The following is a 22,368-nucleotide window of genomic DNA, read 5'->3' as shown; positions in this document are numbered from 1 at the left end:
AGTTTCACGTTTCGTTATAGGTCGTCCGACGACGCGGGTTCAAAATCGCTGCATTATTGTAATATTTTTCCCGATTGTATGCACTGTTATGATGTAAATACCTATCTTTTTAATTGAGCTTTTATTTTTAAACGTGTTTAATCATTATGTTAAGATTTATAGATACTAAAACCTTATGCATCTCATATACCTACACGTGTTGCCTAAATGAAGTAGGTAGATACCTACGATTTTACAATGAACATAACAACAAGGGTAAATATTGGGAAAATATACCTACCTAGTCCTGGATATCTATATATTACTAGCTGATGCCCGCAGCTTCGCCCGCGTGGATTGGTCAGATCCCCTGCAGCATCAGGATTGAGGAGTTGGACTCCAAATTTTTTATGAAACAATGTCGCAAAGTTCCTCTATCGATTAAAAAAGAAATGACGCAAATCGGTTCAGAAATCTCGGAGATTTCGGTGTACATAGGTAGAAAAACACAACTCCCTTTTTGAAAGTCGGTTAAAAAGTAGCCTATGTTACTCCCTGGTCAATTCTCTACTTGTCTGTGAAAATCCCGTCAAAATCGGTTCAGCCGTTCCCAAGATTAGCCTTTTCAAACAGACAGACAGACAGAAAGACAGACAGACAGACAGACAAAAATTTTAAAAACGTGTGATTCAGTTATAGTATCGTTCAAATAACCATATGACCTTAATATACGGTAGTTATTTCGAAATTACAGACAGACACTCCAATTTTATTTATTAGTAATATAGATTATTTATTAGTAATATAGATTAGTATAGATTACTTACTATTACTATTTTACTATGATCTGTAGACCAATCATTTCTTTCAATATTTTTTAGTTTCATTCTTCGTTCTCGGTGGTTCTCGGTTCGTGGCGACTGGTTGAACCGGATCGGTCAAAAACGACTGATTCGTTCATCAGTACTTTTGCGCGACCTCAGTCAAATGACCGAATCGGTCGTGACTGACACAGGACTAGTCAGAGTCATCAATTCAAATGTCATCAAATCAGCTGTGTATCACACACTGGGAATATGTAACGTAAATAACAAATGTGCGTATTTAAATTTACAGTGTAAAAATGACCACTGAGATAATTGATAAAAAGACTGCTCAATGTTTATGATAAATTTGTTGGTGAAGGAACATGGCGCGCCGGAGAAGCAGCGGGATTACAAGCCTGGGCTTTAACCAGGACCAAGGTACTTCCTAGTTCGACATTTACAGTTCTTTGTTCTCTCTGCTTGGTTATTCATGATGTTGGTGATCTAAGCGTGCGTGAGGCGTGATGTGCGATTTGTGAAACGTAGGTTCATTGTGTACGTGAGTGGAGACAAGTTGCTATTGCGATTCGTTTATCTTCAACACTCAGTTCGCATTGCCCACGTTAGAACTCCACGTGTTGTTTATATTTTTAGTAAAGCGCCCACGCAGTTCATAATTTACGCATACGCTATTGTTTGGCGTATACTTTCCTCAGAATAAATAAACATATGCCTACTGAGTACTGCATGAGTTTGGTACTGTTGCAACAAAGAACAATCCATACCTTTATCCATACTAATCCATATTATAAATGCGAATGTGTGTCTGTCTATTACCTATTCGTATCTCAACCACTGAACCAATCTTGGTAGAGTTAGATCCTATAAAATCAGGCTTTTTATAAAATCTGAATCCACAAAGAAAAATCGCCTAAATTAATATAATATAAAGCATAAGCAGAGATTCATTTTGCTTTTTTTCTTATCTCCGAACTGTTGAGCTAACAGTAGTAGTGAGTCATCAAAGCAAGTTCAAACGTGTTAAGTTTATTTACACTTGAACTTTATGATACAAATAAAGAAAAATGTGCCTTGCAATGTTACCTTACCATAACCAGTTACTTTTCATAGTTAAGTATCATTAAATAGTTATGAAATTTTTATTATTCAACATGATGTTATACTGAAAGTAATAGAGTTTGGAGTGACAAACTTTTGGAAAAAGTATGCTTTAGTGGAAATGGAGAATTCCAACATGTAAATCCATACTAAGTAAATAAATGCAAAAATGTGTCTGTAGGTGTGTGTGCTAACTTTTCAAAACCCATCTGTTTAACCATTTTTGATTAAAGGTACATGGCTTGCATCCTAGGGACATACTTTTTGTCTACGAAATAAATGAGTTCTGACAGGATTTAAAAAAAATTAAATCTGGATCTGGACTAAGTCTGGATCATCTAGAGTCTAGACAATCATACTGGAATCTTTTTGACTGGATTTGTTTTATTTGTTGTCAGGCTGCTTCACTTGCTGCTTAACATCAGGCCTGCGCGTCTATAATGTTGACCCGCTGGTTGAGAAGGCGCATTACAGTAAGTTTCATCTAAGTAGTATGCATTCTTGACTGTGTACAATTGTCATATCATTGTCATATCTTGATTTGTATACATAATAACAATATTATGCACAATGGACAGTCATTGACCTATTATAAAAGCAGGCTCAGAAAGTAAAAGTAGAAACAGATATGCATACAAAAATAATAAGATATATTATATAAGTAAAACATTATTAATGTTCAAGTCAATTTTTTTTAGTCAAAGGACAACTTTTACCAAAAAAGAGTCTGCCTTTTTTGTAGGCTAAGACAATGCTAAAAGTCTATTCTTAGGATTTTTTTTTGTAGACATGTAAGATACACATTATTAAGACTTTTTATAAACAGAAAAGAGTTAAAAGTCTGCCCATTTATAGACAAAAAAGAGTGTTTAAAATCTGCTATTTTATAGGCCAGCAAGAATGTGAAAAATTCTTGGTTTTATAGACAGAGAAGAGTGTTTATAAACTGCCTGTTCATAGAAACCAAAGACCTTGTAAAGTCTTGCCCTTTTCTAAACCATGAAGAGTAAAGCTACTTTGTTGGAGGCAAAAAAAGTGTTAATTTGCTTTGTTGTAGGCAAAGAAGAGCTCGGGGAAGTGACACTATGTGAGATGGTGTTCCGCTCCAATTGGCTGCTGCTAGTGCGCGCGCGGCGGCCCTGCAGCCTCATGCTCCTGGACGATCAGCACCGCGCCTTCCGAGCTGAAGTGCTGTTCAAGTCGCCCATACGCGCGCTGCGGGCCAGGAAAGACAAGTAAGCACCAACCTTTGCAAACAACACCCTTTTTTAGGGTTCCGTACCTCAAAAGGAAAAACGGAACCCTTATAGGATCACTTTGTTGTCTGTCTGTCTGTTCTGTTCGTCGTGTCTGTCAAGAAACCTATAGGGTACTTCCCGTTGTCCTAGAATCATGAAATTTGGCAGGTAGGTAGGTTTTATAGCACAGATACAGGAATAAATCTCAAAACTGCGAATTTGTGGTCACATCATTAAAAAAAAATATGTTTCAATTTTCAAAATAAGATAACTATACCAAGTGGGGTATCATATGAAAGGGATTTACTTGTACATTCTAAAACAGATTTTTATTTATTTTTATTTATAATAGTTTTTGATTTATCATGCAAAATGTTGGAAAACATACCCATGTATGGAACCGTCAGTGCGCGAGTCTGACTCGCACTTGGCCGGTTTTTTTTATACAGCAGGGGAAATCCTCATGGACACCCATTGGGTAGTGCTGGACTCTTACCTGCTAAACCCCTGCTGTCTCCTTGTTGGCTGTGTGCCCGCCTTGCAGCCTAAAGCACAGTACAACACTTTTGCTCCTTCATCTACTTTTTCCCCCTCCTTTTCTTTTTTTCCTCCTGACTACTTCGGCATGTAAGTGGTAAGTATACAATAGTAAATAGAGTATAAGTATGAAATTATTTTTATTTTAATTAATCTCCCCAATGAGCCTCAATAGCTCAACCGGTAAAGGAGTGGACTGAAAACCGAAAGGTCGACGGTTCAAACCCCGCCTGTTGCACTATTGTCGTACCTACTCCTAGCACAAGCCTGACGCTTAGTTGGAGAGGAAAAGGGGAATATTAGTCATTTAACATGGCTAATATTCTTTAAAAAAAAACTATGTTTTGATTAAATATAAGTAACCATGTTTATATGGGTCCCCAACCTGCGACAAAATGATTTTATTTCATTTATTTATAAGTAGCGTGACGGGGCGCGCTGCCATAAGTATATTTCTCAGGTCACGCCCGTTGCCATTTGACCATTTTGAAAAGCCTCGTAATAATACATATTTTTTTAAAATAAAGTTTTGGATAGGTACCTACTGCTTATTCGTTACGAAATATTTTGCTGAAAATGATAAAGAATACCAAATCACCCTGTTGCCAAGTTGCTAGTACAAATATTCACTGAAAGAATGTTTTCACAGGTGATTCCACTGTGCAGCAAGTGAATCCATGATATTATTATGTTAATAAATTGCCTTTACAAAGACATACCATGTGAAAAACATATAATATTAATAAAATGCGAAAGTGTCTGTCTGTCTGTCTACTGCACGGCTAGCTTTGCAAGGCTAATCCGCTTAACCGACTTTGATGGAATTTGGTACAGAGTTAGCTTACATCCCAGGGACGGACATAGGCTACTTTTATCCCGGAAAATAAAAGATTTCTCACGTGTTTCAAATGTGTTTGTCAGTTTATTGATTTGTTGGCTAGTCCTTCGATCACGTCGCAACTGAGCGACGGATCGACGTGATTTTTTTAGAGTGACTATAGTTAAAGTCATGATACTGACGCTACTTTTTATACCGGAAAATCAAAGAGTTCGCACCGAATTTAAAAAATACAAGTGTAAATTAAAAATGTATCACACCCCCGACAAGTGAAGGTTACAGTAACTAGAAAAGAGCTGATAAATTTCAAACGGCTGAACCGATTTTCTTGGATTATAGCTAAGAACACTCTCGATCAAGCCACCTTTCAAACAAAAAAAAAGTAAATTAAAATCGTTTCATTAGTTTAGGAGCTACGATGCCACAGACAGATACACAGATACAATCGTCAAACTTATAACACCCCTCTTTTTGGGTCGGGGGTTAATAAATCAACGCCGACGAAATCGCGGCTTCATAGCTAGTTAACTGTTAAATCAAATATTGCGTGCTGCCGTATTACTTCCTACATAATTTAAAGTATTGTGGTGCGATACGGAATTTGAATTAAAACTACTGGGTTAGTCGGTTAAGGTTGTCGCTATCTTATCAAGTTGAAGAGCAACGTGTATTTATATGTGTCTATTATACGAATAAGGGAGCTACCATTGTCATTTAATTGGTCATTTATTAATAAAACAAGATAAATTAATTAGTTTACCAATGACCTCTATGTGCAACAGTACCTAAGCAGTAGTACCAAAACGTTATTTCTTGGGCACAACGCACACTTGTATAGTGGAATGGAGCGGAGAGTAGCGTCTTATTGTCAGAAACTTAAACTAAGCTTTATTAACTTAGGCATAGCGGCGGCGCGGGCGCACTTGAATCTCCTCCGTGTATCGTCAATCGTATCTTCTTCTCTTCTCTCTCTCTGGGCTGGTTTCCGCACTTAAACGTTTCCGTCTGTTGTGCGTGCGTTGCCCCTCCCCGCCGAAGTCTTCACTCCAGCCATCCAAGCTCGCTCCAGAAGCCGAGTAGACCGCCTAGGTTGCCGAGGGCTTCATGAAGTGAGGTTGGGGATCCCAAATGGCATTCTCATTGTTCTGCCACGACCATTTGCCATCGTATGGCAAAGTTTAAAAACCTACTGTTTACTAAGCTATTACACCGATCGCGAACAATTTACCCTTATCCATTGAGGAGTTCTGTTCTCTATCTCCGATGATATTCATCAGATCTTCACCAAAATAAAATGGAACCAGCTCAGGAGTATGACCTACTAAACAATTTTTTTTAATCAAAATCGGTTCATAATCGCGTAACAAACATACAAAAAAAAACACATCTACAGTCGAATAGAGAACCTCCTCCTTTTTGAAGTCAGTTAAAAAGAAACACTGCGCTTTGCCTTCACTCCACTTCGTTGGTATATTGTGTTGAGTAGAAATAAATATATGTATACATACATATATTATTGTGTCGAACTATAGTGTTTATGCAAGTTATATGTATAGATGCGACATGTAATTTGTTTCGTAGGTAGGTACCTACTGTATCTTCCTAGTTATTCATGCAATTAAATTAAAAGTTACTTATCTACATTGTACACACAATTCCTACTGTTGTGTATTGCGAATTGCGTTGCATTGTTTTGGTGCTGACGTTAATTGCACAAAGATAATCCATCCATACTAATATTATAAATGCGAAAGTGTGTCTGTCTGTCTGTCTGTCTGCTACCTTTTCACGACCCAACAGTTTAACCGATTCTGACGAAATTTAGTACAGGGTTAGCTTATACCCCGAGGACGGACATAGGCTACTTTTTATCCCGGAAAATCTAAAAGTTCCCACGGGATTCCCAACAACCCATCTGCTTAACCGATTTGTATATTTGGTACCGAGGCAGCTTGCGTCTTTTTAATTGACATAGGCAACTTTTTACCCCGGAAAATCAAACAGTTCCCACGGGATCTTTAAAAACCTAAATCCACGCGGACAAAGTCGCGGGCATCCTCTAGTTACATATATGAAAGACTAGCTAATGCCCGCGACCTTGTCCGCGTGGATATAGGTTTTTTAAATCTCGTGGGAACTCATTAATTTTCCGGGGTAAAAAGTAGCATATGTCTTAATCCAGGTTATAATCTATCTCTATGCCTTTCATCCAAATCCGTTCAGTCGTTTTTGCGTGATTGAGTAACTAACATCCAAACATCCACACTTTCACATTTATAATATTAGTAGGATTTTTAACAACCCAAAAAGAGGGGTGTTATAAGTTCGACGTGTGTATCTGTGTCTCTGTCTGTGGCATCGTATAGCTCCTAAACTAATGAACCGATTTTAATTTAGTTTTTTTGTTTGAAAGGTGGCTCGATCGAGAGTGATCTTAGCTATAATCCAAGAAAATCGATTCAGCCGTTTGAAAGTTATCAGCTCTTTTCTAGTTACTGTTACCTTCACTTGTCGGGGGTGTTATAAATTTTTAATTTACACTTGTAGAAAGTTCAACTCCAATACCTACCTAGATTTAACTACCTACCCAGAATAACTACGTCAGCCTTCATGCATATTTTTCAATTTACACGCTATTCATTATTGTGTGATATTTACTGTAAATAGGTATAATAGTATTCCGCGTGTAAGGCTATTATAATTGATTGTATATTGATTTAGGGTTTTCAAAATCCCGTGGGAACTCTTTGATTTTCTGGGATAAAAAGTAGCCTATGTGTGATTGATCCAAAGTAAATCTATCTCCATTCTAAAAAGGCATAATCGGGCTCCACACACATACACATCCACCCACCCACACACACACACCCAATAAAATATTTTCTAAAATAATCTTATTATGTCTTATTCACACGCTCCGGTTAAGCTTTGGCGGCGTTCCATCGGCTTTTATACTATTTCATACATCACGTATCTTGTAAACAGTGTCTTAAGTCTGAGCAAAATCAAAGTTCGCTCTATAGATCTCAGCTTGAGAGGAAACTAGTGCTCACAAGTCAGCTGGCGATGGATTGTTGATGATGATGATGATATGTCTTATAGTATTATCGCCACAGTCCCTACTGTGACTTGTTCCAGAGTAGCAGTAGTGTTAACATCGTCGATCCAAGTGCTGTCCCTACCGTCGCTAGCGCGCGTCGCGCTCCTGCGCACGCCGGCCAGCGCGCGGCCGCTGTGCGCGATCGCGACCGACCCCAACGCGCTGCAACTGCTAGCTGCGCCTGCGCACCGAAAGGGCTCATTACAGCTACTGGTATATACATTTTTCCACAGTATATTTCTAAACATTTCTTGAAATTTTGTCTAGCCTGGGTATCTAGATCTGCACGGGTAAAGGTCAGACAGAAAAGCAAAAAAAAAAACCTTGCCTTTAGTAATGCCCATTACTTCTACGTTTGAAGATCGGTCTGAAAACCTGAATTGTACATCAGTACATTAGTGATTTTTAAGGATAAACAATATATACTTCGGTACCTACAACAAATGCTGAGCGTACCAAAACATGCCTTAACAGCTCAATTTTCGGATTCAAACTAGTTTCTCCTATGAACTACAACAGTAAAATGAAAAGCATATGCTCAAGTTTATAGTTTAGTCTTCATTTATCCGAATCGCTTAAACAGAAGTATTTGTCAGAAGCATTTGTAGAACAGAAGTATTTGTTTGGAATATTCAGTCGTATAATTTTTGTCAGGACGTATCCCGGGCAGTGAAAGGCGCGGCGTCCAGCTCCCCAGCGGTAGTGGGCTGTCACCAGACCGACTTGGTCTGTATCAGCCTCTCCGCGAACGGTGCTAAACTAGCCACCGCCTCAGAGCGAGGCACCATCATACGCTTATGGGACACATCTACCAAACACATGCTGCACGAACTGAGGCGAGGATCCGACTATGCGGATGTTTATTGGTAAGTTCTATAACAAATGATGACCGAATTTCGACCACAGTAGCCAGTCTCAACTGACTAGCTCATAACGTAGGTGATTATTTTATCATAGTCACGGGTGCGAATTGCAAAAACTATAGTATATATTCCCACATTTTCACAATGCCATGGGTAATACACACATATTTTTGGGTAGGTACTCTTATTGAGTTTTGAGCGCGGCGTCTACACACGTTCCGGTTTTTTAACTGGAACGTGTGTAGACGCCACACTAAAAACTCTGCTCTATGCTACGCCCACTCCTGCGGTTTACGAGTAAGTGCCGACCTGACAACAATGACCGAATTCGGCCACCGCAGTTAGTCGCAAAGGATTTAAGCCAATTGTGCAGGTAAATTATAGTACGCAAATCAGGTGAACCCTCTATTATCTTACTTTCATAACCCGACGACTGTAGACAACGGTGTCTGTGTGTTCAACCGTAGCAATAGGAAAATTTCCCACCGAGCGGTGTTGTGCTCGGGACGCCAGCTGGTCTTGAAACCTCTGTATAATATAGTGCATATTCCTAAACGCTCCGTTAGTGCGATTCAAATTTGCGTGTTCTACTTTGACTTTCGATTAAGTTGGCCGTGTTGCCATCTAGTGCGTGCGTCGTGAATAATCAAGCTTGGGTTCGTCTCTCGAGTGATTGTTGATTGATTTCTTCGTATGAGTTAGAACTTACTCAGCGACTTCTGCTTGCGAATGTGGCGACCGCCACAGGACTACATAGAATATGAGCACATTAGCGACAGTGGTGTACCGTATTCCAGTATAAACTTCAACTGGTCAGGCTCGCTGGTGTGCTGCGTGTCGGACAAGGGCACGCTGCACGTGTGGCTCGCGCGCGGCTCGTACGCGCACGTGTGCGCCGCGCCCGCCGCGCCGCCGCTGCGCGCGCTCTGCGCCTTCAGCGACGAGGCCAGCGCTGTCGGTGAGTTACACAATAGAGATGTTGCCTATGTCAAAAATAGTTTTTGTTATTTTTAGGGTCCCGTACCTCAAAACAATAAACGGAATCCTTATAAGAAAGATCATATGAAAGGGCTTTACCTGTACATTCTAAAACAGATTTTTATTTATTTTTATGCAAAATAGTTTAAAAGATTAATCCACGCATCTATTGGCAAAGGCAAAAACATTTATTTTTACATGTAAGATTTATATAATATTGCCTGCATGTTTGAGGGCAAATTAAAAGTTTATTCATATTTAATTTTCAGTCATATGTGAAGATGGAACTTTTCACAAATTCACGTTTTCTGCCGAGGGAAACTGCCATCGTAGCGATTTTGAATACTTCTTACAGGTTAGTCAAGTTTTTTTCTGTTAGTGTTCAATTTACTTCTGTCACTTGAATCTATACATTAAAAAACCCGTTTAAAAATCCCTTACCCCAATCTCCCATCAAATTCCCATCTTTTAGACTAGGTATATTGTTTTTACTATTTACAATAAAGAGGTAGTTTTGGAAAATTGGATACTGAACATTATTTCACTGCTCTGGCTAATCTAGTTTATTATACAGATAATCATTTTTAACCGACTTTAAAATAAAACTTTCTATTCGATGCGAATTTTTTAATTTATGAATTAATATGTTTTTTCTGCCCGCAGGTAGGCGACGATGACGAATTTTTGCATTAATTGTTTATAAATTATAAGATAGAAAAAGAGAGATCATTATAAAATTTGTAAACTGGTTAAGAACTGAATTAAAAGTGATAATACTGTTATTTATACTATAAGGTCATCCAAGAGTATGGTGTATTTTTGGTATATTATTCGACGAAAACGTTGTTTTTGATTTTTTTTTAAGGTTAATATAAGTATTTTATGCGAATCGTGATATAAGTATGATTTTGAAAAATTTTGTCTTTTAAAAATTGTGCTGTGAGTTGCGGGTTTAAAATTCTAATATATGGACCGGATTAATGCCGACTAAAATGACTGATTAAGTTCATAATTTAATCGTTGAACTATAAATTAATATATCGACTTCAAAAGACTGCAATGTAAAATATAATGAATCTACAGTTTCATTCTTTGTTGTATATAAAGTACTTATATTATCCTTAAATAATAAGGTCTTAAAATAAAAAGTGAATTAACTATAATGTTGGACTTTGTATCCAAATCATATGAAAGGCTATTGTCTAAATTAAGCTTATAAAAGCAACTCTATGAATTTGGCTATTTATAATTTTTTTTTTTATTTTTACTTGGTGCTAATTCGATCATACACAAGTCACAACTAGGATTCGATCTTCGATCGTTAGTTATGTTTTGTGTACAACTGTATAAAGTTGCCTTCAAACTACGGAAATATAATACAATATACAAATATCGCTCACCCTACTTTAAAATGTAATATTATATTACATCTAAATGTGAACAGTGACATTTCAAAGTAGGGTGAGCGATGTTTATATATTATATTATATTTCCGTAGTTTGAAGGCAACTTAAGCGTCAATATTTTACGAGCAACGAAATCGCATTCGTATGAAATATTTTACCTTTTTGTGCACAATATTGTGTATTGTTATAACTCATAACCGATGCTTACAATAAACCTCTGTATAATGAATTATCTTCTTTTCTTTAGCTGAATTAAAAGACTAATTTCTAGGTAAAACGCATAAGCAATACCCGATACGCGTTACCCGGCGTTTTGTACGTTCGAAAGTTTGATTTTTCAGTTCAGTAGTAGTAGTTTGTGATAATAACTTCCTGTATGTCCCTGACGCGTTTCAGAAACGACTTATTTACCATTTAAGTCAGCTAAGGGAAAATAATGTACATTGTACAGACACGCATCTTAATTAAGCTCTAACTACACGAATCGGATTTCGTCAGTCACGCCCAACGGTTCGGAAACCGGAGCGTGTACTTTGGGCTTTACACATATACAAGTGCATGATTGTAGGCGGTATACAAAATAACCTCACATAAGTAAATGTTTTTTTTTACATTAAATATAATAAATAAAAGACAAATGGCACTAAATTGCATTTTTTTAAAGTAATTTTGGATTGATAACTTTGTTTCCATATGCAAATGAAGTTAGATATCTTGTTTAGTATGAATGGATTGAAATATCGGATATACACATTTTATGCTATTGAATTATTATCGCAAACTCATAGGTTTTCGATAATAATTCAATAGCATAAAATGCAATAATGCATCTATTTTTTTCAAACATTAGACGTTTTTAGCTATATTTCACATCTAAATTTATTTTGCTTATACCTTCTATATTTGTTAAAGTCTATAAGCACTATCAGAATCACAGACTTTTTTTCTTAGAAAACATTCTGTGAATAGAAAAATCATATTATACTTACTAGTAATACTTTTGTTTTACCTAAATTAAAATTTCTAACGCGCAATGTATATAAAATACAATAAATTATAACTATAATGAATATTTGTGTTGTCTCGTCTTTGCAATAAAAGTTTTATATGAATAAATAAAAATAATATTAATATATTATTTAGTAATAAACATTCAAATGATTTTTATGAATCCGCAACTTATGATCTAGCTATAATAAATGTTGTTATTTATATATAAAATCATTTTGTAATCTTATTTTTATTCAAGGTGCAAAATATTTTTTTAGCTCAATGTCAAAATGTACCTTTTGCATTTGCTCAGTTTTTCTGGTATCTAACAAGGCATTGAAAGTTAAATATTTTGGTAAATATGCTTACCAAAGAAATGAATGTGAACATAGACTAAAGAAGATAGAAGATGGAATAAAAATGACGCGATTTATTTCGTGATTTAATATACAACAAAATCACATTAAAATCAATAATCGCAATTCAATAGGAAGCAGATTAATTGCCAATCTGGATCACGATCCTAGATCAGATCGCGCTTTTATTGGCTGCCTATAGTGGATCGCGGTATTTTTGTAGTAGAATACCTAACCGACTTACCTAGTGTTTCTATTATTGTCATCCAATGTTCCGTCTATATTTCTCTCTAGTCTGTGGCGAATTGACCAATAGCCTTTTAAATAAGGATGTTATATTATGTGTCGCAGCTGGATCAGCTGTTTTACAAAACCAGCTGTTTTGTTTGAACCTTTTATTTTTATAGTTTAAAGTTTTGCCTTACAAAACATGTGACGTTCAGTTGGATATACTTCTGCATGCTAAAGTACCAACTATGTATATTATATTACTGTATCCAGCTAATCGTCGATTTCAGCTGTTTTACATAACGCAAAAGAGCTGTTTTGTAACACAACAGCTTGTTTTGTAAAACAGCTGATTGTAATATCCACCTGCGACATATAAAACAATATAGAAGATATATTCGTAAATAAACGAACATATTAGTTATACCTATCTACTTACTTAAATAATTGTTTTTAATTACGAATATATTACAAAACTATACTTATTTTATGTTTTAATATTATTATTTTAGTTAAATTTTTGAACTGAAAAAATATAGAAATCATACAAGATGGAATAATATTGTCTTGTTTAATATATTAATCCCATGTAAGCAATTTTTAACTGTCTATATCAATGTAAATATGCATTAGTGACATAGTTTTTGTACGTTGAAAGCTAGAATGTTAGTGATAAATCAATATGTGTCAGCTTTTTTCGATTATGAGAATAGTGACATTATTTGTACAGAAAATGTAACTTAAAAGAAAAGATTTTTTAACCCCCGACCCAAAAAGAGGGGGGTTATAAGTTTGACGAGTGTTTCTGTGTATCTGTCTGTGGCATCGTAGCTCCTAAACTAATGAACCGATTTTAATTTAGTTTTTTTTTGTTTGATCAAGCCACCTTGATCGAGAGTGATCTTAGCTATAATTCAAGAAAATCGGTTCAGCCGTTTGAAAGTTATCAGTTCTTTTCTAGTTACTGTAATCTTCACTTGTCGGGGGTGTTAAATTTTTAATTTACACTTGTGTATACTATAGACTACTATTAGAATAGTATTATAGACTTGTCAAGTGATGACGCAGCATAGGGTGCAGTGCCTACAAGATTCTTAGGCACCAACCAATCACAAACGGGCCTTTCCGTATGGATGCTATAGTATGAAAACAGGCTCTTTTGTGATTGGTTGGTCACTCAAAATGGTGAACGCCCACTGACTTTTTGCCTTTATCATTTATATAGAATTACGTAAGAGAGAGAGAGAGCCCTACATTAACTTCTCTCCGTGGATATAGCACACCCTACATGATGTGACGCGCGTTCACCTGTTATTTCATTATTCGGAACGAAAGTTTAGTGTCCATATGTTTATTTATATTTTCAAAACAAAACTCAGTTGTTAAAGAAAAAAAAAATGAATCGCATATTTAAAAAGTAACCTTTCCTTTGCTCTTAAAAGTTTTATGGTAAGTAATTAAAATTTAGTGGGGTATGACATTTATAAAATACCTGTTTTTATCTTTATTTTTATTTATTAGTTTGTGAGATCCTTTTCTTGTCCCAAATGAAATAAAATCAACCGTTGATGGTTGATTTTATGAGTTTACAAATCATTCGTGTTTTTATCAGATCTCTTTTGACATTTTCTGTGCAACTAGTGTGTCTGTCTGTCTGTCTGCTACTCAATGTTTACAGTTGTAAGGTTTAGAAAAGGCTACAAAGCACATTCTGTAAATATGAAATTTAAGTTTTTTTTTAAAGTGAAAATTGTGACAATGACCGTTACTCCACGGAATATGTATAGGCGTTAGTTTGTGGAGATGTAGCTGTCAACTTTCACAATAAAAATATTTTTAAATCTACTCTATGGTTTTTAATTTATTTATCCTAAAATATTATACATCCATATCCATTCTAATATTATAAATACGAAAGTGTGTCTGTCTGTCTGCTACCTTTTCACGGCCCAACAGTTTAACCGATTCTGATGAAATTTGGTACAGGGTCCTCTTATATCCTAGGGTCGGACATAAGCTACTTTTTATCCCGCAAAATCAAAGAGTTCCCACGGGATTCCTAAATCCGCTTAACCGATTTGTATGAAATTTAGTACAGAGATCGCTTACGTCCCTGTAATTGACATAGGCAACTTTTTATCCGGGAAAATCAAACAGTTCCTACTTCCTACGGGATCTTTAAAACCTAAATCCACGCGGACGAAGTCACTGGCATCGTCTAGTATAAAATAAAGCGTACAAATAAAACATTAATTTTTAACAATAATAATGGTTTAATTTATCACTTAATCAAACATTTATATTTACACATCATAGGGTTTTGGACTAGTAATAAAATTATGTGATGTTATGTATAGGGGTAGTTTATGGTCTAGAATTAATTATTAAAACATCATTTTATTACTACAGTCCAAGACCTTATTCTATAATCTAATTATCTAACAAAATTCATGTATTTAATATTCTATTTTTCTTCAGGCTTCTTACGATCAAAGGGATCTGACCACACTTTCATATCTAGAAAAGAAAGATAAAGTTTATAAACTTTAATACAGGAATAAAAAATAATTCATGATAAGTGGTTGAAGACAATCTTGTACATGAAACATGATGCTCTACACCTACCAGGCTAACTATTATAGTCCTCTTTTTATTTCTTTCTCTGCTCACTTACCTCTGCCTCTCCATAGTCATCATGCAAACCCTCATCAAGGTTGTTTATTATTTATTTATTTACTAGCTATGCCCGCGACTTCGTTCGCGTGGAATAGCTCTCAGCGCGCTTTATATAGCCACGGACGCTTAGGCGCGAGGCGTGTAGTACGTACTCTGTACGTTAAAAATGTTCGCCGTGATTCTTTAAATTGACATAACTTTTTTATTTATCAACCGATTGACATGAAACAAACACTAAATGTTAAGTGAAGCTTAGTACAATATATTAGTGAAAACCGTATCTAAATCGAATAAGCCGTTTCTGATATTAGCGTGCACAAACACACAGACAAACAGACAAAAAAAAATTTAATTGCAATTTCGGGTTCTGCATCGATATAATAACAACCCCTGCTACTTTTTTTTATATATTTCCATTGTACAGACACCACTTTTCTACAATTTTATTATATGTATAGATTAAAAGGATGTCGGTAAACTTACTTCCTGGTTGAATATCCTCTTGCCTAATATTTCTCCTATTGATTTTTTGCATTTTCTCTAAAAATGATAAATAAACATTACCAAATTTTTAAATTAGAACAAAAGTTAAGATACAAATACTGATCAGGGTAGCAAAAAAATGATAAAAGACATACTGACTTAGTATAGTAGATGCAAAACATGTAGTTGAATCTGAACAGGAGATGTATGACAGTGCATTAAACAACAAGAGATTAAAAATGTATAACACCCCCGACAAGTGAAGGTTACAGTAACTAGAAAAGATAACTTTCAAACGGCTGAACCGATTTTCTTGGACTATTCCGCGCCTACGATCCAAAGTATCTGAGTTTTCCAAAACATCATTTTCAAATAAATAATTATGTATCAAGGCAACGTCCATCTTGACATATTTTGTCAATTGACATAATATTATGAACCTAACGGTTATGTAACCTTCTTTTCTACAAGAAAACTAGAAAAGAGCTGATAACTCTTAAACGGCTGCACCAATTTTTTTGGATTATAGCTAAGAACACTTGATCAAGCCACCTTTCAAACAAAAAAAAGTAAATTAAAATCGGTTCATTCGTTTAGGCGCTACGATGCCACAGACAGATACACAGACACACAGATAGATACACAGATACACACGTCAAACTTATAACACCCCTCTTTTTGGGTCGGGGGTTAAAAAACAGATCTTAGGAGGCTTGTGTAGTTATTTATTTTTAGTCTATGACCTGCACAAACTGCTTTATAGCAACTTGTTTTAACTTGTTGTTGTTTGTTGTTGTGTTGAGTGGCCTACTTGTTTTAGACAAACTACCTATTTATTATTACATTCAGTAACATTCTTTATTTTAAGTTTAAGATTCGTCATTTGACGATGATGTATAAGTACAGCAGAAGAGAGACTAGTGATTCTATTGTATATTGATAATACCAATAAAATTATGCTTAGCACATAATTCAGTCCTACAAATTATAAAAGGTTAGAACTTTGTTTACTTCTGGAATTAAACCAACTTTAAGTCACTGATTAACAGGCTTCCTCCAATATAACTATAAATCTTTCATACACTTATTATTGGGCTTATTCTTATATCTTACTGTATTCCGAAGAATCCATCATAGGACTGATAGCAACAGGATATAAAGTGAGGCCTAGTAGTCCCACAAAACTGCCAAGAAATACCACATAACGGGCGTTCTTAGAAAGCGCCATAATACTTTTGTGTGATTTTAGTCTTTCTTTTGTAACATTAATGTTAGCAAATAGCTATAAGTGTAATTTTTACTTTTCTTTGCATTACAAATCAAGAATCAAAACATTGTGCAAGGAGAAAAGAAGAATGTCAATGTCACATGTGACACTGACATAAGATAAAGGTGACAACTTAAGCGAGCGACACAGTTACCAACTTACACAGCACGAATAATAATTGTCTATGACTAGAAGAATATTTTTCCGCCACATTTTGAAAAGTTTAAAAGTAACTAATTAAGTTAAACCCTACGATTTTAAACTCGATAAACAATGGAGCTGAACACGCAGTTTAGATATAACTTCTGAATTCTAATCTGCGTGTTCAGCTTTTTATTAACAACCAGTCGTGAGTCCTAAAACAGAGTGAACTACAGTGAGGGAACTCTCGCCTTGGTCCTGAATCGAAGAAGGCTTTAATGGTGAAGTAAAATCAAATAAAAATAGGGCTACAGTGGGCTACCTGTGTCAAATATACTAACATTTGACGCCTACCATCAGTGATGTCGAAGCCTCGTTTTTAACCCCCGACCCAAAAAGAGGGGTGTTATAAGTTTGACGTGTGTATCTGTGTATCTGTCTGTGGCATCGTAGCTCCTAAACGAATGAACCGATTTTAATTTAGTTTTTTTTTTGTTTGAAAGGTGGCTTGATCGAGAGTGTTCTTAGCTATAATAATCGAAGAAAATCGGTTCAGCCATTTGAAAGTTATCAGCTCTTTTCTAGTTTTCTTGTAGAGTTTTTTGTCGGGGGTTTTTAAATTTTGAGTTATGTTAAATTGCTGAGTGACTGGTAACTTTTGCATTCTACTTCCTTTTTTATTATTTTCTTAGTTTTATATTTTGCTGCTGTGGTGCACAATTAAAGAGAATAATAATTAAAGGCTAATTTTAAATAAGTATGTGTTTTCCATTTCATTCATTTTTTACGCAGTTAAAATCTATAACTTTAACATCAAAGAAGTAAACAGTTGATAAGTACCTACCTACTTACGTTTAAAACATTATTCATAAACCTACCTTTATTTTTAAGTTCCCTAAAAATAGAACATTTTTAGAAACAAATGCAGCACAAGATAAGGGTTTAAACTAAATTATTATTGTACCTACTAGTAAAAAAATAACTATCTACTTACCTAATTATGGGTGATAAGGAAGGTGAAAGCTTTAGCTTTTTAGGGTTCCGTACTCGAAGATTGCCAACGGGACCCTATTATAAACGACTCCGCTGTCCGTCCGTCCATCTGTCTGTATCTCGTGAACCATAATAGGCTTGAGACTTGAAATTTTCACAGAATGTGTAGGTATATCTATTGCCGCTATAATATAACAACAAATACTTAGAATTTCAAAATTGCCGCAACGAAAACAAAGTGTTAGGTAAATATTTCTTGTACGATTGTACGGGACCCTTCCTGTACGAGTCTGACACGCACAATATGTTTGTCCTACATCCTTTTACATATTACTTTTTGTAGATAAAATACCTACACGATGATTGGATCCTTAGAAATCATTGTCAATATTTCAGACCTTTCTAACCTATTTAGGAGGAGCGATTGTATCCTGTGATCCAAACGGGAATCGAACCTACGAACTCCGCAACCGAGGAGTAGCATAATTTGATGCTAGAGCCTAGAGGGGCACACGCTTGGTAAGAGTAGGTTTATCAAAACCATACCCCCAAAGGTTTCTATTGTATTTCTTGTTTTATTTCGTTCCATCGAGTTCTATAAGATTTGTCTTCATAGCATTCCACCCGCGCGCCCGGGGCGCTTGCTGTATCAATTCTATCAGCTTGTAACTTGTAAATAGCTGCATCAAAGCCAGAATCAGACCATATACCGGCGCAGCCAAGCGAAAATTGTATGTCTATGGGCGCAGCGGAGTGATTCGCTACCTCAGTGTCTACACACACACTAATGGTAGCCACCGAGCTCATTTGACATTTATTTTTACTCCATCGAAGGTTTTTCACGGAATTTATAATATTATTATAGTTAAATAATATTTTATTATCACCCAATGAAACAGCATTGTATTAGCAACCAATGTGAAATGAGCTTTGGCTATTAATTTTATTATCATTCAGTGTTAAACACTGAGTTAGCGAATCACCTGAGTCAATGTGAAATTATTATAAAACCTTATTTTCTTGTTTGGTGGCTTTTTGTAGTGCCAGCCCAGCACAATGCACTTCGCCAGTGTGGAGTAGCTTGAAGGAGGCACATAGGAGATTGGTTGGTAAAAATGTGCCAAAGCCGGGAATCGAACCCGGAGTCCACACAAGTATGCAAGTCACAACTGCACGAGGTAGATCGTCAGGATGTTAGCAATCAAGTTGTGCCTAAGTTCAACGGTCAAATGATTCATAATTATTATTATTGGTATCATTTTGATTGTAATAAGTGTTGATGTTTCCATTAAATACTTACGCACTTGGTGATTCATTGTCGATTGTTTAGATACTGCTGCAGATTGCAGAATCGTTATTGATGACTGACGTGATTAGCGATAATTTAATGTTTATACAAATTATGTATCTACTTATATTTACTTAGAATAGAAAATACATTGAAACAATAGAACAACAATAGAATGGATCGGTTTCTACATGGCATACTGGAACGCTAAATGGTTTGACGGCGCGGTTTTGCCGGTAGGGTGTTACAATAGCCATGCTTAGCCTTCTACCAGACCAGACGACCAGGGACAGTTTAGAAATTATGCCCAAATTGCTCTTGCTCGGAATCGAACCCGAGACCTCCAACTTGTAAGACCACAGGTCTTACCACTGCGCCAGGGAGGTCGCCAATTTTTAGGGTTCCGTACCTCAAAAGGAAAAACGGAACCCTTATAGGATCACTTTGTTGTCTGTCTGTCTGTCTGTCCGTCCGTCCGTCGTTTCTGTCAAGGAAACCTTTGGGGTACTTCCCGTTGACCTAGAATCTTGAAGGCAGGTAGGAAGGTCTTATAGCACAGGTACAGGAATAAATGTGAAAACCGCGTATTTGTGGTTACATCATAAAAAAAAATTTAAATATGTGTTAATTTTCAAAGTAAGATAACTATACCAAGTGGGGTATCATAATATGAAAGAGCTTTACCTGTACATTCTAAAACAGTTTTTTATTTATTTTTATGCATAATAGTTTTTGATTCATCGTGCAAAATGGTTGAAAAAATACCTGAGTAAGAAACTCTCAGTGCGCGAGTCTGACTCGCACTTGGCCGGTTTTTTATTTACGTACGTATTAAACGTTTCTATAATATTATAGGATTATAGGTAGGAAACTGGAAAGTGTAAAATGTGCACGTAGTATCTAAGTAACAAAACCAGTTTTTGATAAGTAAGAAAAGATAAGAAAAATATGTAAACTCACAGCAGATGTAAATAAGAATTAATTATTTTATAGTTTTTTTTTTTGTGCACACTACAACAAAAACTTCATAAATACTGTAATAGCTGTATTTACCTATAATTCATTTTCAAGGTTCTTATAAAATACAATTAGGAACTTATAAAATAGTTTAACATCTACTAGTCATCTAAATTATTATGGCTTATATCATTATTAAAATATGACTTGCTAACACCTTCCTCCAAAAGTTGTAACAGTTTGTCATAAACGAGTTTAGGTGCATCTATCGCCCACATAAAATCAACGTGGTTAAACTCCTTTAGCGGTACTATGTAATGATCGATTGGATTAGCTAATTGGACGTACAAGTTTGTGACATCGGTATCACTCGCTAGCCAATCATTCTCGGCACCGAACAGGGCAATTGGTAACGTGATTTTGTGCAGAGGATATTCTGGGGGTACTGATGTGCCGTACCATCTTAAATTTCCCTCAGGCCCGTAATCGAATTGCTGGAATCGCCCAGCGTTTTTAATCTCCTGTGCATAATGCACCAATGTTTTGGTTGAAGCTCCAGCAGGGACGTGGCCCAGTATAATCGGCAGAAGACTCCGATTGAACTGCTGCGCGTCGTGGCCACACAAAACGAACATCGAATTCTCACAAATCGCTTCCTCATAATGATTTATTTCACAAGCGTGCTTCGAGAGCCACCGGAGGACAGAGTTTTGAGGTAAAAATTCGTTGGCGCCGAGAATTTTCAACAGATATTCCAAATTATCACTGTATTTCGCAAGTAAACGGATCGGACTCTTGATATCGGTCATGAAGGCAACCGGAGCTAACGCGAACCCGGCTCTCAAAACTTTATTGTAATGCGTCTTCGTGGAGAGCATCGCAAACAATATCGTAGTCCCCATTGAGTGGCCGACGTAGTTTATTTTCACATCCCATCCTTTCACATCCATGATATAATCTATCACCGCGGGCAAGTCGTGTTGGCTGACTTCATGGAATGTAAAATTCCAAAAGGCAAAAGTATCGGCGTTCAATGACATGTGTGCTCTGGAATATGTATTCCCACGGACGTTAGCCAGCCAGACATCATAGCCTGCCTCAGACAGAATGTAGGCAAGACCTTTCTCGGGTCCCGCTAAGATCCAATCCGCTGAACTGCCGAGAAGACCGTGGTGTAACAGAACTGTTTTTCGAGGACTCACTCTGCTTGTAGCATTTCGTGAATAAGGTATCCTGTGTACTGTAAGAATATATCCGTCCTCAGTGACAATAGTATGTGATTCTGAAACATACCCGTGTAATGCTATCAGTTGTGGAGTCGTCATTTGTATACTGGGATCGTCATCATTGCAATTATATTCAAGTTTTTTTGGAGCGATAACGTCGAAAACCATTTGATCCTTCGCTTCAGCTTCGTCTACATAGTCCTTAAACTTTCTTTTTATCCTCGCTTGGTTATCACTTAGAATTTCGGAGTGATTGTTGAAGCCGAGATAAGAAGTTATCCTGTTTCTTACATTTTCGACGTAGAATTGTTTTAAACTGCGCCCCTTTGAACGCACATAATTAGTCACTTGAGATGTTTTGTTTGTTATAGTATTGACTATGTTTTGAGGAAACCAGTCGGCGTACCGGCCTTCGCTGCAGTGTGTGAGAACAATTAATGTAAACACAATTATTGAGAGCTTCATGTCGACACAGGAGCGTGCGGCGTACGATGTTCGCGCAACTGAACTAAACTGGGTAGGTACGGACTGAAGCTATTATTGGGCCACACATTTTATCCCATTGCAGAGGGTCAAGGGTGACGTGAGTCATGAACTAAACTAGATAAACAAAAAAACTATTTATTGCCATCTAATAGCAAAAATAACTTAACAAACAATGATTCATTACATAATTTAAGTAGTACGTAACTTGATAATATGTAATGACCTATTATGTAGGTCCCTACCTATTTATCTTGGAACAATATTAAAATTGAATCTTTGGTATCTTAAACTTTTGTTTTTAGGGTTCCGTATCTCAAAAGGAAAAGCGTAACCCTTATAGGATCACTTTGTTGTCTGTATGTCTGTCCTATAGGGTGAAACCTATAGGGTGCTTCCCGTTGATCTAGAATCCT

The 22,368-nt window shown here is 36.2% G+C and overlaps 3 protein-coding genes across 5 annotated transcripts; 1 reads left to right on the top strand and 2 right to left on the bottom strand.

The window, feature by feature from the left end:
* Nucleotides 1-1,005: 1,005 nt before the first annotated feature.
* On the top strand, nucleotides 1,006-10,156 carry LOC123876234 (WD repeat domain phosphoinositide-interacting protein 4-like). Of its 3 annotated transcripts, none has more exons than XR_006798288.1 (9): nucleotides 1,020-1,075; nucleotides 1,165-1,223; nucleotides 2,303-2,377; nucleotides 2,962-3,139; nucleotides 7,656-7,830; nucleotides 8,272-8,483; nucleotides 9,298-9,438; nucleotides 9,728-9,813; nucleotides 10,122-10,156. XR_006798288.1 is itself a non-coding variant. In XM_045922420.1 (9 exons), coding segments are annotated over exons 1-9 (978 nt in total). In that variant the 5' UTR covers nucleotides 1,023-1,073; the 3' UTR covers nucleotides 10,152-10,156. The 3 variants fall into 3 exon arrangements, 2 of the variants coding, with proteins under 2 accessions (XP_045778377.1, XP_045778376.1); XM_045922420.1 differs by having other exon boundaries at nucleotides 1,023-1,075; nucleotides 9,278-9,438; XM_045922421.1 differs by having other exon boundaries at nucleotides 1,006-1,223; nucleotides 9,278-9,438.
* A 4,726-nt stretch (nucleotides 10,157-14,882) lies between these two features.
* Nucleotides 14,883-16,970, bottom strand: LOC123876238 (small integral membrane protein 20). Its single transcript, XM_045922429.1, has 3 exons — nucleotides 16,711-16,970; nucleotides 15,598-15,654; nucleotides 14,883-14,955 (listed from the first exon to the last, which is right to left on the bottom strand). The coding sequence occupies exons 1-3, from the start codon at nucleotides 16,823-16,825 to the stop codon at nucleotides 14,903-14,905; spliced, it is 225 nt and encodes a 74-aa protein (XP_045778385.1). The 5' UTR covers nucleotides 16,826-16,970; the 3' UTR covers nucleotides 14,883-14,902.
* Nucleotides 16,971-20,318: 3,348 nt separating this feature from the next.
* LOC123876232 (lipase 3-like) lies at nucleotides 20,319-22,254 on the bottom strand. The gene has a single exon (XM_045922418.1). The coding sequence runs from the start codon at nucleotides 21,932-21,934 to the stop codon at nucleotides 20,405-20,407; it is 1,530 nt and encodes a 509-aa protein (XP_045778374.1). The 5' UTR covers nucleotides 21,935-22,254; the 3' UTR covers nucleotides 20,319-20,404.
* Between the last annotated feature and the right edge of the window lie 114 nt (nucleotides 22,255-22,368).

The sequence above is a fragment of the Maniola jurtina genome, chromosome 21 (genome assembly GCF_905333055.1).
Source record: "Maniola jurtina chromosome 21, ilManJurt1.1, whole genome shotgun sequence".
NCBI lineage: Eukaryota > Metazoa > Arthropoda > Insecta > Lepidoptera > Nymphalidae > Maniola > Maniola jurtina.
This window is presented reverse-complemented; position numbering and strand designations above follow the sequence as displayed.

Bases quoted from the DNA above. Each gene is read 5' to 3' on its own strand.
- LOC123876234 (XM_045922420.1), top strand. The intron at 3,140-7,655 runs GTAAGCACCAAC...GACTTGTTCCAG, and splicing joins CTGCGGGCCAGGAAAGACAA to AGTAGCAGTAGTGTTAACAT. The intron at 8,484-9,277 runs GTAAGTTCTATA...ACCGTATTCCAG, and splicing joins GACTATGCGGATGTTTATTG to TATAAACTTCAACTGGTCAG.
- LOC123876238 (XM_045922429.1), bottom strand. From the start codon at position 16,825: ATGGCGCTTTCTAAGAACGCCCGTTATGTGGTATTTCTTGGCAGTTTT. The intron at 15,655-16,710 runs GTAAGATATAAG...TATCATTTTTAG, and splicing joins GATGGATTCTTCGGAATACA to AGAAAATGCAAAAAATCAAT. The intron at 14,956-15,597 runs GTAAGTTTACCG...TTTCTTTTCTAG, and splicing joins AGAGGATATTCAACCAGGAA to ATATGAAAGTGTGGTCAGAT.
- LOC123876232 (XM_045922418.1), bottom strand. From the start codon at position 21,934: ATGAAGCTCTCAATAATTGTGTTTACATTAATTGTTCTCACACACTGC.